The 19,835-nt window shown below is 43.9% G+C and overlaps 1 protein-coding gene across 1 annotated transcript in view; it reads right to left on the bottom strand.

The window, feature by feature from the left end:
- Positions 1-16,265, bottom strand: part of LOC126470056 (uncharacterized) — a 43,772-nt gene extending 27,507 nt beyond the window's left edge. The window contains exon 1 of the mRNA XM_050097561.1: positions 16,129-16,265. Coding sequence (XP_049953518.1) covers positions 16,129-16,149 — 21 coding nt within the window. The 5' untranslated portion in view covers positions 16,150-16,265. The remainder of the gene's footprint in view (positions 1-16,128) is intronic.
- Positions 16,266-19,835: the final 3,570 nt, after the last annotated feature.

Genomic DNA, 19,835 nt, shown 5'->3' with positions numbered 1-19,835 from the left:
ATAGATCAATATCTTCCGCACTCCATTTCACTGAATCTTAAGCAATTGCGTCTTATACCGTGTCATATCACAGAACGCTATTTCATGAACATGAGAACAACAGTATATCGGCAAGCCAAGCATAAAATAACTATTACATAAAACAAGATGCATATTGCACTGATCAGACAAGCTCGTGTTCGTACATTAATAAAATGAAGATCGATGATGGCAACGTAGTTTTCTGACTACGGTCGTCACAATAAAGGCTGTACAATAGCGATCTTGTCTGTACGAAATTGTGCCTCAGCTTCTGCATTCATTTAGATCGCCCCTGAGCTTGACAATGTCAAGCATATATGGATAATAACATCCTTCCAATACTGTCCTACACATATGCGCGCTCACTTACAGTGAAAAAGACTTCGTTGACGACGGAACACTAAATGCAGAACAAAATTAAGACGGCACTGAAGCTCCAAACGTAAGAACAGACACCGGTGATGACCTGGAGCTGTCTAGAACGAAATTAGAATTATATTAATACCTTCAGCTGCTGACGGTCGTTGATACAATCAATGGGGACAGGTGAAAATGTGTGCCCCAACCGGGACTCGAACCCGGAATCTCCTGCTTACATGGCAGACGCTCTATCCATCTGAGCCGCCGACGGCACAGAGGATAGTGCGACTGCAGGGACTATTTCGCGCACGCCTCCCGCGAGACCCACATTCTCACCTTGTATGTCCACACACTACGTTCGCAGTGTCCCACCCAAACACACTCATTACTCGTGGAAGAAATTCTTACCAAGACCCGTTAGAGTTCGAGAAATATGTGTGCATCCGCACAGAAGAAGAAGGTCGTGGCCGGTATTGCAAGAACTATATACTTATATGGATATGGTGTCTGTTCTTTCTGACTAGGGGTAGTCGAGATTGTACTTTGGATCAATCGAAATGAGTTGCCTGGTCGGATGAATCATGATTCGTGTTAGACCAGGTCGATGGTCGCATCCAGATACACCATAATACAGGCGAACGGCTATTCGAAATTTGAAATTTGCAGCCCGCCTCGATGGGGGCAGTATTATGATATGGGGGAGGAGGGGGGTCATTCAGCTGGGCTTCTATGGGACATGTGGTAGTAATTGAAAGCTCCATGACGGCTGTGGACTACGTGAACATCATTGCGGACAACCCGCTTTGCTTCATGCTTAATGGAATCCCCGGCCGCGATGGTATCTTCTAGCAGGATAACAGTCCTTGCCACAAGGCCAAAATGGTGCTATACTGGTTTGAGGAGCATGGTAGTGAACTCAAACGGATGTCTTGTCCGTCACATTCGTCTGATCTTAACCCGATGGAGCACACGCTATCGGACACCAGCTCCGCACCCACACACCACCGGCCCGTAATTTAAGGGAACTGTATGACCTGTGCATAGCCATCTGATGTCGGATTCATCCGGAAACCTACCAAGGACTTTTCGAGTACATTGCACGCAGAACTGTTGCTGTATTACGTTCCAGGATGGACCAATACGCTATTAAGCAGGTGGCCAGAATGTTTTGCCTCATCAGTGTAGCTTTGGTACATCAATTTTATCCGTTTGGATTTTTTTGAACACCACGAATATAGATAAATTTGGTCAAAGGAAACAACAGCAGTCATTATTTTCTGTCTTTGAAAGCATTTATTCAAAGTCTGAAGCGCATTAGGCAAGTGTTTCATATGGCATGTCAGGCGGTTCTTGCATCTGTATTTCCTATTAGTTAGTGCCGTATATATACACCCACTGATTTTGTATGGCAAAGTGGTGCTTTCATCCTACGGTCGTGTTAACATTTTCGATCTGGGTTGTCATATAGTCCAGTCTGCAGGATTTGGAAGTTAGCCAAATATGATTTGGATTATTCTGAGCGAGTTACCGATTTCGGAATCTAATAATCCTGTATATACACTCCTGGAAATGGAAAAAAGAACACATTGACACCGGTGTGTCAGACCCACCATACTTGCTCCGGACACTGCGAGAGGGCTGTACAAGCAATGATCACACGCACGGCACAGCGGACACACCAGGAACCGCGGTGTTGGCCGTCGAATGGCGCTAGCTGCGCAGCTTTTGTGCACCGCCGCCGTCAGTGTCAGCCAGTTTGCCGTGGCATACGGAGCTCCATCGCAGTCTTTAACACTGGTAGCATGCCGCGACAGCGTGGACGTGAACCGTATGTGCAGTTGACGGACTTTGAGCGAGGGCGTATAGTGGGCATGCGGGAGGCAGGGTGGACGTACCGCCGAATTGCTCAACACGTGGGGCGTGAGGTCTCCACAGTACATCGATGTAGTCGCCAGTGGTCGGCGGAAGGTGCACGCGCCCGTCGACCTGGGACCGGACCGCAGCGACGCACGGATGCACGCCAAGACCGTAGGATCCTACGCAGTGCCGTAGGGGACCGCACCGCCACTTCCCAGCAAATTAGGGACACTGTTGCTCCTGGGGTATCGGCGAGGACCATTCGCAACCGTCTCCATGAAGCTGGGCTACGGTCCCGCACACCGTTAGCCCGTCTTCCGCTCACGCCCCAACATCGTGCAGCCCACCTCCAGTGGTGTCGCGACAGGCGTGAATGGAGGGACGAATGGAGACGTGTCGTCTTCAGCGATGAGAGTCGCTTCTGCCTTGGTGCCAATGATGGTCGTATGCGTGTTTGGCGCCGTGCAGGTGAGCGCCACAATCAGGACTGCATACGACCGAGGCACACAGGGCCAACACCCGGCATCATGGTGTGGGGAGCGATCTCCTACACTGGCCGTACACCACTGGTGATCGTCGAGGGGACACTGAATAGTGCACGGTACATCCAAACCGTCATCGAACCCATCGTTCTACCATTCCTAGACAGGCAAGGGAACTTGCTGTTCCAACAGGACAATGCACGTCCGCATGTATCCCGTGCCACCCAACGTGCTCTAGAAGGTGTAAGTCAACTACCCTGGCCAGCAAGATCTCCGGATCTGTCCCCCATTGAGCATGTTTGGGACTGGATGAAGCGTCGTCTCACGCGGTCTGCACGTCCAGCACGAACGCTGGTCCAACTGAGGCGCCAGGTGGAAATGGCATGGCAAGCCGTTCCACAGGACTACATCCAGCATCTCTACGATCGTCTCCATGGGAGAATAGCAGCCTGCATTGCTGCGAAAGGTGGATATACACTGTACTAGTGCCGACATTGTGCATGCTCTGTTGCCTGTGTCTATGTGCCTGTGGTTCTGTCAGTGTGATAATGTGATGTATCTGACCCCAGGAATGTGTCAATAAAGTTTCCCCTTCCTGGGACAATGAATTCACGGTGTTCTTATTTCAATTTCCAGGAGTGTATCAAAGCCGTCTTTAAGGCGTCTTGTCACGGTCCGCGCGGCTTCCTCCGTCGGAGGTTCGAGTCCTCCCTCGGGCATGGGTGTTTGTGTCGTCCTTAGCATAAGTTAGTGTAAGTTAGATTAAGTAGTGTGTAAGCTTAGGGACCGATGACCTCAGCAGTTTGGTCCCATAAGACCTTACCACAAATTTCCAAATTTGTACACGTCAAAACTAAATTACTGCATTCTGAAATAAGTCTTTAGCAGAAGGCAAAGTAATGCTAATCGTCTGTATTGCTGGCTTAGCTCATGCATTAGAGTGTCGTTTCAAATGGCCTCACAAGGCTATGCTGTACGAACGACTTTCTACGCCGTTATAAGGTAGGAATGGAGATAGGGATCTAACGTCAAAACATCGTAGAGATCTTTAGATTCGGGACGCAAGTTGGGACTGGAGAATGGTCGAGAAGGAATCGGCTGTGACCTACACTATCTGATCAAAAATATCCGAACGCCTATTAGTGGATATTAATATAGGGTGTGTCCATTCTTCGCCTTTATGACGGGGTGAATTCTGCTGGGGATACTTTCAATGAGGTGTCTCAATGTATGGAGGAGCGGCAGCCCATTCTTCCTCAACAGGAGAAACCAGAGAATGTAGTCATTTTGGAGGCTGTGGTCTGGAGCGTAGTCGACGCTCTAATTTATTACAAAGATATCCCACTGGGCTTAGGTCGGGACTCTGGGCAGGCCAGTTCATTTCAGGAATGTTATTAACCACAGACCATTGTCTTACAGACGCCGCTTTATGACAGAGTGCATTGCTGTGCTGATACAGTCATAGTCTCCGAACTAAACCTCTACTTTACGCAGTACACAATGCTGTAAAATGTGTTTACACCCTTTTTAAAAAGTACAATACGCGGACAACACCCTAGCCACGTAAACTACCTTCATACCGTAACACCACCTCCTTCCTACTACACTGCTGGTACTATACATGATGGCAGGAACCGTTCCCCACGCATTTGTCAAACCCAAACCCTTCCATCGTATCACCACAGAGAATAGCGTGATTCATCACTCCACATCATTCGTTTCGACCCACCCATTGTCCAGTGGCATAGATATTTACACCACCTCAAGCTTCGCTTAGGACTGGATACAGAAATGTGTTGTTTATGAGGAGCTGTTCGCCCACTGTATCCCACTCTTTTTAACTCGCTAAGCACAATCGTGCTAGTTGGAGTGTTGGTAACACTGTGGAACTCGAGAGCGGTTGCTTCCATCTACTTTATGCGACTTCTTACAACCACCCTCCGGAATGCTCGATGGCCCCTGGCCGGCAGCACTTGTCTTGGTTTAGGTGTGGTTATTCCTTCGCGTTTCCAGTCCACAATCACATCACCTTGGGCAGCTTGAGAGGGGCTGGAATAATCCTGATAGATTTGTTACTTAGGTAAGATCCACGTTCGAAGTGACTGAGCTCTCATGACCGCCCCGTTCTGCTGTTACTGATTCTCAACTGAGAACACAATACCCCACGCTTCCTTTTATACAGGCGGATCCACCTCTAGTGACCTCTGGCTGTCATTTCCGCATTACATAAGGGTATCCGGAAAATTTTGATCAGATAGTGTATTCATTGAAACCATCCTGGGGTCCTATTGAAGTGATTAAGGGGAATCACAGAACACCGCCTTACGTCTCAACCATAGCTCCACGTCACTCACCCACAATCCAACATGAACCTCAGCAGAATACAGAAAGAGTAATTAAAGTTTTAGATCATTGGTCTATATTTATGAGACACGTGATAGTTGAGGGATTCACTGCCCATTCCCGAAATCAGTTAGACACTGTGAACTGAGAGAAAAGAAGTACGAATGACAGTGTTCCTGTGTGTCGAAATCGGTGTCACGTTTCACTACCCCATTGCGGTGAAGAGCTTGAAAGTGGTTGCAGCGCCAATCCTGGACAGACAAGACGCAACGACCCCGAGATTTGCGAGCCTTCCGGCGTACTGCATGACCCAAACGGCGGGAGAAAGCCCAGGGCGCCACGCCCGTTGTCACACGCCGCTCGGGCTGGCTCTACAGCTGGCGAGGCCAACGACAGCGTCAGGTGCCGTTTTCCGTCGAGACAGTTTGCCTCTCGCCCTTCTGATACGATTGTGAAACTCGTGAGCACTGCTGTGTGTGTGTGTGTGTGTGTGTGTGTGTGTGTGTGTGTGTGCACGCGCGTGCTCGTCTGTCTTTAGCGATTCTCAGCACTCAAATTTGAGATTATTAGTGACACTGTTAAAACACTCTGAGACGAATGTGGTTAAACACTAATTGATATCTAAATACGTGAGGAAATATTAATAAGAATATTTCTTATTACTTCTGAAAACCTTAAAACAGCAGAACGAATAATATGTGAAATTGTTTATTAACATAGTATGTCGTTGACATTAGCCGAGGTCGATGATGTCTGTTATCGCGCCGACGCAAGACAGGGATCTCGCCTGTTCTTTTCTGCGGTAGTTAAATTTTCAGCACTGTCCGTGTAGAGGCGGAAAATTGCTTCATTCAGTAAGTGTGAAAGCGTCACGGATATGCTAAGCCAGCTTCAGTGGCAGAAGCTGCAAGAGAGGCGTTCGGTCAAGTTCCGAAAGTATACGTTCTCAGAAGAGTCAACCGATATCTTGCTTCATCCTACGTATATCTCGGGAAAAAAGCATGAAGATTAGGTAAGAGAAATGCGAGCTCACACGGAGGCTTACCAGCAATCGTTCTTCCCGCGAACCATTCGCAACTGGAACAGGAAAAATTAGGTAGAGACAGTGGTACTCAAAGTACGCTCCGCCACCCACCGTAAGTGGCTTGCGGAGTATAGATTTGGATGTAGATTGCTGTGTTCAGTGGAGCACGATACGTAATTCAAAACACTACGTCTATAGCTACAGTTGAGCGTATACCGTAGATCTGATGAGTGCAGGTAGCAATATCAATTGCTCAAATAAATATTTCTGCAGATTCAAACTATGTTCTGGACTCACACTCGGGAACTTCACCTTTCGCGGGCAACTGCTCTACCGTCTGTCACCTAACCACGACTCACGACTCGTCGTCACAGCTTTACTTCGGCCAGTACCTCATCTACTAGCATCTAAACTTCACGGAAGTTTCCTGCAAAACTTGCAGGACTAGCAGTCCTGGAAGAAAGGATGTTACGGAGACATGGCTTAACCATAGCCTGGGGAATGTTTCCAAAACGAGTTTTTCACTCTGCAGCAGAGCGTGCGCTGATATGAACCTCTGTGGCAGATTAAAACTTTAGGGCGGACCGAGAGTCGAACTCGGAACCTTTGCCTTTCGCGGGCAAGTGCTCAACCGACTGATCTACCCAAGCATGAAGGAAGGAGATGAGGTACTGGCGGAACTAAAGCTGTGGGGATGGGTAGTGAGTCGTCCTTGGGGAGCTCAGTCGGTGGAACACTCTCCCGCGATGCGCTAAGGTCCCGTGTTCGAGCCTCGGTCTGGCACATAGTTTTAATCTGTCAGGCCGGCCGCGGTGGTCTAGCGGTTCTAGACGCTCAGTCCGGAACCGCGCGGCTGCTCCGGTCGCAGGTTCGAATCCTGCCTCGGCATGGATGTGTGTGATGTCCTTAGGTTAGTTAGGTTTAAGTAGTTCTAAGTTCTAGGGGACTGATGACCACAGATGTTAAGTCCCATAGCGCTCAGAGCCATTTGAACCATTTTTTTTAATCTGTCAGGAAGTTTCATATCAGCTCACAGTCCACAGCAGACTGAAAAACTTGTTCTAATCAAATTAAGCGTTGCAGCGTCTCTGTATCTGTGGGCTTAGATTCAACGCGTGCAGGGACTGAAAAAATAAGTCTTATGAAACTAAAAACAGCTGTACTGTGAAATAAAAACAAATAATTTACCAAAAGATGCACATATTTTCACATCTATGAAATCAAATTCTGCTGCTAGGTAAGACTCCTTGTTACCCTACATGTGCATTGTAACATGTTTGGGTCCTCCTTGGTGTGTTGTCGACAAGATGGCCCGAGACGTTGCTGTTCAACTCTGTCCCACTTTTCGACATCGTCCATTTTTCCAGTGTGCGAGGAGGGTTCCTGCGAAGATTCACTGCCAATTTAAACTGATCCAAGAATGCTCAGTAGGCTTTATGTTGCTAGATGCCGCAGCCCATTCGATTCGGTTCATTCCTGTCTCCTGGAGGAAAGTATTCACGAGGTGGGCGCGGCATGCTCGTGCACGACGAATTCATAGCAGGGCTGGACAACAGGTTGGAGTAATAGTGAGCTTCCTGGTGTTCAGCCGACTTGTTGATTCCATTGTTTGCACAATATTTCGGCGACCGACCCAGGCGTTTTCTTCAGGTGCTGCGAGCTTTCCTATAATGTGTACTATCTCCATGGACTCCAACCAGACAGTGAGCTACTGTTGGTCTCACGCCATTGTTTGTAGCGTCTGCTGCGCCCTTTGATACTCTTTTGTTTTATAGAGCACTCACTGGTACTCCGTGAGTATCTTGTCCAGACACTTCACAGCCGTCAAATTATAATCGACACCCTAAACATGACTGAACTACGTTTTTAGTTAAGCCATGGGAGTGGATGGCTGAGACGTGCATTGGTACCTGTGCGTTTACATATTCTTCTACGATGATCATCACACTTATCGATGAAGAGAACCCGACACCATTGATTCAGAGTGCATTCCAGGTGCTCCCTCACCAACTGTTGTGCTTAATCTATATCACTAAACGGCTAACCCGGTTCACGATTCATGGGACCAGTTGAAGGTTGCCTATCCAACGGTTTCCAATGACAACAAAAAGTAGACTTTCAGGATGTAATTATTGACCGCACTAAAAATTTAACTGCTGTCATAATCCATTCATTAAGAGACAAAAAATGGCTCTGAGCACTATGGGACTTAACAGCTATGGTCATTAGTCCCCTAGAACTTAGAACTACTTAAACCTAACTAACCTAAGGACAGCACACAACACGCAGTCATCACGAGGCAGAGAAAATCCCTGACCCCGCCAGGAATCGAACCCGGGAACCCGCGCGCGGGAAGCGAGAACGCTACCGCACGACCACGAGCTGCGGACATTAAGCGACATAACCTTACGTTAAACGAAGGACAGAGTAAGACAGTTATAGTTAGAAACTGTGTACGTGTCTTGAAGCAGCATAACTCACGGTGCACAAATTACACAGACTATATTCATGCAGTGTTTGAACTGAGAACACTTGGTGACTTCCAACAAACTTTACAGATAATTTCAAACCTTTATAAAACTTTTTATTGTCGACACTCCCCTCGCCCCCCCCCCCTCCCGCCACAAAATAGTGGACCAAAAAAAAAAATTATCGCTTAGTAAATTTTTTTTCTGTTCATGTAGTAAAATTTCAACATCAGATGTGACGTTTTAATTTGTTACTTCTTTACTACCATCTCTATTCGGAACAAATTTTACAGACAGTGTCCTCATATACCACCGAAAGTACCTGCAAAATCATATCATTGTACGACACCTAATTAAGGAGGTATGATGTCATAAACACTGAGATGCGTGAAAAACTAGGTTTCATGACACGGAGCGCCTGTTACCCAGACTGTAGTCATCCATTGTTTGATAATGAGAGCACTTAGCGACTTCCAACAAACTTTAAGCATAATTTCGCACCTTTTATAAACATTTTCTCGTTTATGTCAGATATTTTATGTGTTTCGGCACTTCTGCGTGCTCGCGGAGGCCCTACACGATATTAGGCAAGTGTGCAAGTTTCTTTGCTCTTGAATGTATGAAGACCTTTCATGAAGAAAAAAATCAGAAATGTCGAAAACTTGAACTATGAAATACTGAAATTAAGTAATGAAAATTAAAACAGCAGTACGAAAAGCGTGATCTACAAAGAACTTCATTCCGTATTTCGTAATTTAACCACGCCACTCGATGGTATCCTTTCGAACTTCCGGACACATGTCAGCTGCAACGACCCGGCTCCGTCTCCTCCTTAAACATACTTCTGATTTTACGTTTGTTCTTTTTCTCATACTTGTACGATACATCATATTTACCCATAAGCAACAAGAACAACCGATAATACGGGAAACACGTCTGTTCCATCATCCTCTTTTTTTTATTTATTTTTTGTCCCTTAACATTATTTAATATTAGAAACTGTTATTATATCCACAGAAGAAAGAAATACGATCTTTTGGCAGTGGCTTAGGGAATTGATGTAATAGTAAAGGCACGTTACGAAAGTTGTGGGTTTAAAACAGTTTCTGACTGTGCCAATTCAGGTTTCCTGTAATTTTCCTACATCACTTCAAGTGAATGCTGTGATGGATCATTCAAGGCCACGACTGACTTCCTTTCCTTATCTTTGTCAAGCTTAGAAAGTGCTCCGTCTGTACACCATCACTAATGACTTCGGTGTAGCTGAAACGTAGCCTTCAGCTTCCTTTCTCATTTCTCTCCTTAGGGTTCGAAACTACTTTTTCGTGCCATCAACTGCGACGGAAAGATTCTTCATTGCGTGTATCACAGCCATAAATTTATTAAGTAAATATGGAAATTTTCCACTGAGGCTGTTAGATATTTCAACTTTTTCTTCATTTCATATCTAGTTTCGCCTTTTTAAGCCTTTATCCTGTGTTTAGCTAGAAAATAGTGTCGTACGTATGAATATGGCAGAGTATTCACATTACGTGGTTCCGTTCGTTTTGGCGCACAATTTACAGAGTTAACTTTACTTTATGTTTTGCCAATTAAATATGTACACCAAACCAAACGGAAGCACGTAATGTAAGTACTCTGCCATTGTTATACTACGGCACATTTTTCTACCTAAATCCTGGATAATGGCTTAAAAACCCGAAACTAGTTTTGACGCAAAGAAATAGTTAAAATAAATAACAGCCTAAGTCGAAAATGTCACATTCTTTTAATTAAATAGAAATTATATGGGTACTTTGTCGACGAAGTTTTGAACGACAGGACTTGTGAAATATCCTCACTTATAAACAAATATATACGTAAAAAATTATTAGTTATAATAATAAATATTGCTACATTTTATTTCTTAATGCGCAACGCCAGAATTAGTGCTACTTAGCGGTATATTAAGTGCCGTGAGCCAACAACATTTCGGTATTCGGCAATGTATTCACGCTGAGACGAGGGTGGAGAGGGGTTGAAGAGATGTGTATTGCGAGAGGTTGCTGAAGGGACTGCACTAGCAATTAACAGTAGCAGACGTCTGCCGAAGCGGCTCGCACGAGAGTTGCTTTAGGCGTGGCTAGCCTCGATTGCACACAAAAAAGGATGGAAAAAACCGGACTACTTAGCCTTGGCCCGAGACAAATTACTAACCGGTGTGTGGCGAGGTAGTCGGACGTTTTGTAATCGCACTCAGTTATAGCTTCGTCAAGGTCTCCATTTTATTTTTATTTTTGCCCATCGCCACTTTTTGTGCTGTCCGTTACTGGATCGCAGCCCGTCCGTATCCGCACACGGCGTCATCCTTAATATGCCAAGGCGGGCAGCGAGAAGCCTTCCGAAGTCTAGACGCTGCTCTTCCTTTTGCCTGGTCGTCGATGAATGCTGACCGGTTGCCTTGCAGAATGCCGGGATAAGGTCGCCTGAACCTGTCGGTTGCAATTCTGTTGCCATTACTTGGTATGCAGTCTGGCTGAGTGCACCGGGTGGCGCTGAGGTGTTATGCATCAAAGAACTCTTGCAGAATGTCAAATGCCATTGCAACAGTGTCTTTGTCGTTTTTTATGCCTCTGCAGACGAATTTGTCTGATCAACAATGGAGCTAAATGCAAAGTAACCAGCCATTAATTTTGTTCTCGAGTTATTCTGTTCGTCGAAATGAATTTGCTTCGTAAAAATTATGTCTGTTCCATGATTAAAACGTTGTTGCTCCAAACAACATTTCTTTTGGCGTATTTTGTGATGCTCTCACTTATTTCATCCATGTTTTAAGTTCATTTATATGTTTTAGGGATCACAGAACACGATTGCAAAACTAGCAGGGGGAGGGGTGGGGGAGGAGGAGGGAGGGATAGGCTGGGAAGGGGAGGGGAGGGGTAGGAGTTAAATCAAAGCACGCATCAATACGAAGAAAGAAGAAAGTTTATCAATCGCAGCCTCACTGAAGAAACTATATAGGTATTCGCATGGTTGCTTCCAGTGAGCGACCGAGTGGGGTAGCGCAGTGGTTAGCACACTGGACTCACATTCGGGAGGACTACGGTTCAAACCCGCGTCCGGCCCTCCTCGTCTAGGTTTTCCCAGATTTCCCTAAATCGATTAAGGCAAATGTCGGGATGGTTCCTTCGGAAGAGCACGGCCGCTTCCCTTCTCCATTCTTCCTTTATACGAGCTTGTGCTCAGTCTCTGACCTCGTTGTCGACAGGATGTTAAACGCTAATCTCCTCTCCTGCTCCTTCTCGAGTCAACTATGGGAATCCTAAGTCAAGATGGGCGGACGGGAATTTGAACCTCGCACCTACCAAATATTAGTGAAGTTTCCCAAACACTATTCGCAAAGGTGTGCTATGAGCTCGATGAATGAATCGCACATCATGTCTTTTAGGAGTCAGGATTCCGTTGCAAATTACACAGTCTTCTAATTTTCAGTCCTCAAATAGAGCACTCAGGCCTTCTCTTACAGTTAGCACACTGGACTCGCATTCGGGAGGACGACGGTTCAATCCCGCGTCCGGCCATCCTGATTTAGGTTTTCCGTGATTTCCCTAAATCGCTCCAGGCAAATGCCGGGATGGTTCCTTTGAAAGGGCACGGCCGACTTCCTTTCCCATCCTTCCCTAATCCGATGAGACCGATGACCTCGCTATTTGGTCTCTTCCCCCCAAACAACCAAACCCTTCTCTTACAGCCGGCCTGTATGGCCGAGCGGTTCTAGGCGCTTCAGTCTGGAACCGCGCAACCGCTACGGTCGCAGGTTCGAATCCTGCCTCGGGCATGGATCTGTGTAATGTCGTTAGGTTGGTTAGGTTTAAGTAGTTCTAAGTTCTAGGGGACTGATGGCCTCCGATGTTAAGTCCCATAGTGCTCAGAGCCATTTGAACCATTTGAACCTTCTCTTACATTTAGAGTTTCTCTTTACAGCTGAAGACTGCTGCGTCATAGGAAATGAGCTAAACACAATAACAATAATACTATCAATTATTCGACTAGTTTTATATCTCACCCAGTAAATCATGAGAGAACTCACAGTTCAACACCGACTGATAACCTACGGTTTATGTTGTCATTTATCACGTATAAAATTTATTAGTGCTGGAGAATGACATGTAAAGAATTTGCCAATTCCGGATATAGATGAGTGGTTCAGCTGGATCAGTTCAAATGTTAGTTCTGACACCTTAACCTCGAAACCGTATAATTAACGTTCGTTCTTACACTAGGTGCGTTGTCGACAGTATGGAGCAGCTGCTTCAATGAATGAACAAAACAGGGCCTTCATTGCTGACAAATATCGAAAGCAGAAGCAGCTAATAGATACGTACTTTCGATTAACTTCTCGTCCGCTCCGCATCAATCAACGCTATTCGCTGTGGTTTGTGTCAACTGCTGATAACAGTAATTGCTTTTTTCCGTGAATAGTGCTAAATGAATCTCCATGGAACGATGGTTTACGTGCTGGAGGCACATTCGGAAGTGCCAGTTTCAAATCCATGCTCGACCTCCCTGACTTAGGTTTCTCTGGGTTCGCTAAATTATTTCAGGCGATGCCAGAATTGCTTCATTAGTAACACCACGGCCAGTGTATTTTACATGCTTTACCAACTGAGCTAGTGCGTCGTTTCTAACGAGCTCGTTGTTAACGCAACAGAAACCTGCAATTTTCCTTTATTCTTCCAAACGATTGCTCAAGCAGTGAATCAGACGGTTCTGCGCAAATTTTTCGGAACACTAATTCATCAATAATAACACATGCGATGAAAATGAATAATACATGTGACGAAAATATATGCGATGAAATTTTTTTTTCAGTTCAGAGTGATGAAGTTTACCATACTTTCAGGTTAACTGCACGGGATCTTGGGATCTGTATGGGGCAGCACTATAGCAGAAGAAGAGCTGTTTATCAGGCTCACGCTGGAAAATTCTTCACAGTCCTCCATTCGTTTCGTAATCCAATTCATATGAGAAAAAGGAAAACGAGTTAACTTCAACGATAAATGATTATGAAAGGAGTTCAGAAAAAATATAGCAGCCTTAGAAAATTCCATGGAAAAGTAACGAAAGCGATTCAAATACGAGCACGTAGAGATTACGTATCTGTCCTCTCCAAGAAGCATTCGAAGCCGAGGAAGACGGCAGACAAACGCAGGTGGCACCAAGGTTTAAAAGCTAATTCAAGCAGCACAGGCGTTTCTCGAAAGGATTTGCGAGGATAATACAAGTGGTATACAGATACAAGGAAAATGCCGTCCAACACGGAAAAGTTTTCCCAAAACTCCGACGGACTGTCCCTAGAACAGATTCAGAGAATCAGTACTACTTATAAAGAATTCATAACACAAATGTCACGCAGATAAGAAAGAGAACAGTGGTACGAACGAATACATTTATTTTTCTTACACTCGATTCTTGTAAGGTAAAACATGGAAAGCGAAGAACTGAGTAACCATGAAGCTACTCTAACGGGTCTCATAGCGGCTTGAACGATAATAATGCAGTTACAGAATTGAAAACTGATTCAGAATAACCACCTAACCAACACAAATGTACAACTGTTCCATTCCTCATTCAAATATATTTGCAACTCATTTTATTCTGTGATCATTTTGAAAAAACAATATCACGGCAATCTTTGGCTTATATATATCTCGCAGTTATCTTTTTTGAAGATAAATGCAACGATGGACAGCTCTTCTCAAAATATGTATATTCGTATAAGACGCATCCCCGAGCGATCATTCGTCACACTAAACTGAAAAAACGTTTCTTAACTGCAGTTACGAATCACTAATAATTCTAATTAGTTGATGAAATTCTGACTTCGGTCACATGATATGAAGTCTTTGACAAAACTCTTAAAAATGAATTCTTGTTAACGTTATAGTTTGGATCGACTGAAAATTGTCTCTTTATGTCTTTTCGTGGTTAACGGAACAGTCACTAGTCACTGAGAAATAAATCGTGAGTAGTACTCGTCCATAGAACAGTGCAACATACACTATCTTTCCGAATCAGGTGAGGGGTCTACCGCTAGACCTCCAATTATCTGGAGCGTGTGTTGCAATCATTACGCAAAGTATAGCAGTGCAATGCAGGAGGACATTACACAAGTGTTTCAGTGTTAAATGACTCAATTTCAAAAGTCGCAAACATACTCCGAAGTAATGAAACCCTACTTCTGACCCAAATTTCCCAGCTCTTGTCGGACTGAATGAAAACAGTAGTCTCTACAAAGTTTCAATTCAGCGTGCGATTCCATTCGGAGAGAAGCTTTCAAAGGAATGCGCTGGAGCTCTGACGCTGTAAACTAAAGTTCGGTTCTCCGTAGTTTTAATGTTGTCATGTAGTCTTACGTATGAAGCAAAAACCGGTCTTTATCGAAGTAAATTACTACATCCCGTGAGACAGAGTACTTCTCGGACTACCGTGATGATTGGAGCGCTTGTTTATTAGGAAATAGTACCTCCCGATGCTTAAAATGTGACTGTAAGAACACATAGAGAAATGTAACACACTGGACGCCTTATAGATAAATTGTCTTACACTTTGGAAGGTTGTCTTTACCATTAATGTTTAACAATGCAGTATCGTTAAAAACAGAAGACACTGATGGTTCTCGTAAAGTGGTATGTGGTGTGTTATGGAATGCAGCAGTGGGTTGAATTTCCTAATCGCCTATTCGAAACTTCCTCGTGTGAACTGCCAAGACTTAATATGTATTACTAAGAGTGCATGAGTAAGTCAGAAAAATCCTGCAGTGTTCATTATTGTATGTAACGTTAGTAGACAGAGTACATATAAACTGTTCACTTTATGTGAATACGACGGAATTCACCAAAACTACTCTTAGCTTCTCGAGCATAGGTCTCACCCTTAATTATTATTATTCTCTGCAGTCCTTGCACCAAAATAATCTGCAGATTTTTCTTTATAGAATTCTCTCGATGAAATATGTCCATTATTTACGAATACGTACTTAAACAAGCAAAGAAAACACTTTCAGATGAGCATAATTATATATAATCTTTTAACGGGAGGGTCATTTAATATTTATATTACGTTTCACGAAAGTTTCGTATGATCTCACTCTAAAGCAACGACAGTTGTCTCAAAATAATTGATTGTTCTTAAATTTACAACTGAGCAATATTTCTATCCCAAGAACGTGTCTCACACACACACACACACACACACACACACACACACACACACACACACACGCACACACATATATATATGCCACGTTCTTGGTATAGAAATATTGCTCAGTTGTATATATATGAAAACTGTGAAAGTGCAAGCAATATTATAACATTACTCTAAGTCACTAATTAGTGTCAAGCACTGTTGGTACGCAAAGGTGAAGTCTCCATCCATAGATACCGGTGAACCTCGACTGACCACTAGTGAAAAGTAATAATCTATCAGAACAAAATATTTCACAAATGACGCGGCTAAGTAACGTCTTCTTGCAGAAACGACGCACAGCACTGTTGCAGAAGCCAGAATGGTGGCGGTGACGGGTACTTACAGGGAGCGCGAGGGCGGCCATGGTAGCTGTCTGCACACTGTGAGCGCCGCCGCTGGAGCCAATGTATATATAGGCGCGGCCCGCCTGGACAGCCTGACCCGGATTGCGGCGTTTGCACCTGGAGCCCAAGCTCAGCCTGATAACGTATTGCAGCTAGCCGTTTTTTCAGCTCTGTCTGCGCGGGCGGGCTAGGTCTCGGCGAGACGAGGCTGATGGCTCCGCAGAATCGCACCACCAGCTGGTCTGCCCTCCCAGCACAGAGTGCGTCTTCCTCCCACGCTTCGCATCCAGTAGAAGACCCTTCCCTACCTAACTAGTCGACTGCTGCTTCTTCCATTCGTGATCCCGTCGCCTTCCAGCTACAGTACTTTTGCTGGTGGATTTTTCAGCTGGATATTTCGTCCACAAAGGATGGTATCATGACGGCTGCGACTGTTGATGAGTTTAAGTAAAACAATTACCGGTATTAGTCAGTTGTTTATTTTTTCACAATGCGTATCGACGTTTCTCACCCTAATCTCCAGGTGGATGACTGTTGATGACTGTTTTGTTACATTCCTTGTGTTAGTGTAGGTCGCAGGCGCCTTTTCCCAGCAGCAGAACAGGTTAGGTTTCATGTTTTGCTGGTGACAAAATCGGTCTTTCAAAAAATAGGCTGTTAAAGTTAAATAAAAAACTTGAATTTGTAAGAGTAAAATATTCTTTAAGGAAAATAGATTGAAAAGATGCTGCATACTGCTATTTGTTGCCGGCCGTTGTGGCCGAGCGGTTCTAGGCGCTTCAGTCTGGAACCGTGCGACCGCTACGGTCGCAGGTTCGAACCCTGCCTCGGGCAAGGATGTGTGTGGTGTCCTTAGGTTAGTTAGGTTTAAGTAGTTCTAAGTTCTAGGGGACTGATGACCTCAGATGTTAAGTCCCATAGTGCTCAGAGCCATTTGAACCATTTTTTGCTACCTGTTGAATGCGCCCTTCACTGTAAACTATGTTTACACTGTCACTTCACACAAAGGTGTTACACATATCAGATATCGTTCCTTTCAGTAATCTTTGCTCTCTATGTAAACATAGCGTATCTCTGACATGTGTAACATCTTTGTGTGGAGTGATAGTGTAAATCCACCTTCTTTTAACTTTAACGGTGCCATTTCTGAAAAAACAATTTTATCACCAACAAAAGACGAAACATAACCAGCTTTGCAACTAGTCTGCTACTGGCAAAAGACGCCAGTGCTCCACATAACAGGAATGTAGCAATAGAATTCTCCACCTGAAGATGATTGTGCGAACCATCGAAACACATAGTGAGAAAATAAACAAGTGAGTGACGCAGTAAATTGTTTTATTTATATTTTTTTCGCTACCAATTCCCAAATTACCTGAGTCGATTCAAACGTCAAATCGAGTTGAATAGCCGCTTCGTTGTCTACATCCTACAACTGACTGTCATTTTCTTGTTTAAAGCCAAATTATATGCAAAAATTGGTTACTATGTGTACATCCGTCAAATAATTCTTTGTTCGGAATTTAAAAGTCCTCTAGCATCGATGATTCTACATCTATGTCCGTATTTTATGAATAAAAGTGCCTTCTCAATTGAAAATGTAAATATTGCCGAACCATCAGTCATGTATGAAAATTACTGACACGAGGAATGGAAATGCTCGTGGAAGCCAACCTCGAGGAAGATCAGCTTGGGTTCCCGAGAAATGAAAAAACACGCGAGGCAATACTGACCCTACGACTTACCTTAGAAGATGAGTGAAAGGAAAGCAAACATACATTTGTAGAATTTGTAAATTTGTGGAAAGCTTTTGACAATATTGCCTCGAATACACTCATTGAAAATCTGAATCGGTAGTTGTAGGAGTTGCAGGACGTGAAAGGAAAGCAGTGGTCGAGATGTGCGTGAGAGAGGGTTGCAGCCTATCCCCGATGTTATTCAGTCGCTAAAGCAAGCGATAAATTAAACCAAGGAGAAATTTTTGAAAGGAATTAAGTTTAGGAAGAAGAAACAAAAACTTAGAGGTTTGCCGATGAAACTGTATTTGCTTCCGAGAAGACAAAGGATTTCCATGAGCAGATGAATAGAATGGATAATGTCTTGAAAAGAAGTTGTAAGACAACATCAACGAAAGTAAAACGAGAATAATGGAACGTAGTCAAATTAATTAAGGTAAGAAATGAGGCAGTAGAAGTAGTAGATAAGGTCTGCTATTTGCGCACGAAAATAACAGTGTGGCCAAACTAGTTAGGAAATAAAACGCTGATTGGCAATAGCAATTTCTGAATAAGAAAATATTTTAACATGTAATATAAATTTATGAGTTAGTCAGTTTTTCCTGAATATACACTGTGCAACAGATTTAAGGATAGTTTTTTCGATTCCCTAATTGACTTCCATTGCGACATATAAGTTTGAAATTTGGCTCAAAGATTCCTACAAACTTCCTATGTAATGCTGCAGAAGCTTAGCGTCCTCGGCGCCGCTTCAAACAGATTTGTCTAACTGATGCACCAGGTAAAGCATGTTAAAAGTAATGATAATAAACACCCTTGAATGTATGTATGAATTCCGCCGTCAGCCACCAAAATCACTGATTCAGATTACGTGCGATACTTATTTATTTAGGGACCCTGTGGTTTGATCAGCAGCTACTCAGGTTTTTACAGCATTGCTGTAGAGATAATGTGTAAGATGGAGAGAATAAGAAAAAGAGAAAAAATAGTGAGCAATCGCCAAGTATAGGGTCGGAGGTACTTTTGCGGTTATAACGGCGGTCAGAGAGGGGGGGGGGGGGGAGGTGTCTGAGAATGGGACCTAATCCGTTACACGACCAGCGTACTGTTATCTCCTTAATCGAGAACTATGAGCGTGCGTGCGGTTGATTCATTTCATATTCCCACACGTTATTAATTCTATGCTCATATGCTGATTCGAATTATGACTACCTCTGCAGCCACAGGTTGCTACATTTTTTCTTTTGGTAAGGTACACAAACTGACATTTTCTTTGACACTAAATTGCCAGTCCGAGAAGCAAGATGAAATTTGACAAGAACTACTGCGATACTTTAGGAAGCGTTCGTCCAATAACGCTTTACAATAATCTACTGCTGTATGTACTGTAAGTCATAAAGTTTAAACCTAGGCCGTCCTGAATGGAAGTTTGTTACCTTGACCAGCTCGCTCGATCTATAGTACACTGTAGCACATTAATGTCAGCTGTACTATAGTCAGCTCGTGAGATTACTAATGTTACGTAATTTGCGATGTTTACTGAAAATAGTTTAGCATTTGATATTCAGTTCACGCAAACCTAGTGGTAAATGCGTAACTTTAAGCTAGACCAGCATGTAATGATTCTTTCTCACAGAACGGTAGTATTATTTTTGTAGTTGTTGTTAAAGAACTAATTCTTTATTTACAGTGAGAGACTAGTTATGGAGGACTCAAAATGAAAGCGGGCGGACACATCGCGTAGGTGTTGAAGTATGCATGGTAGTCAAATAAGGTTGAAAGGACTCAAAAGTTGCCGGAATAGACCACACTGTATATATGAAATAGCAGACCGTCTGTAATTAGCTCGGCATCAATGGAACTTCATTACACAATTTTTCTTCACTTCTTTAAACAGCATGCTTTTTACACACTAAGTTTTCTTTGAAGACAGTGTTGAAGCACTGTATCGTATAATTATTATGCGATGT

The sequence above is a fragment of the Schistocerca serialis genome, chromosome 3 (genome assembly GCF_023864345.2).
Source record: "Schistocerca serialis cubense isolate TAMUIC-IGC-003099 chromosome 3, iqSchSeri2.2, whole genome shotgun sequence".
NCBI classification, from domain to species: Eukaryota; Metazoa; Arthropoda; class Insecta; order Orthoptera; family Acrididae; genus Schistocerca; species Schistocerca serialis.
This window is presented reverse-complemented; position numbering and strand designations above follow the sequence as displayed.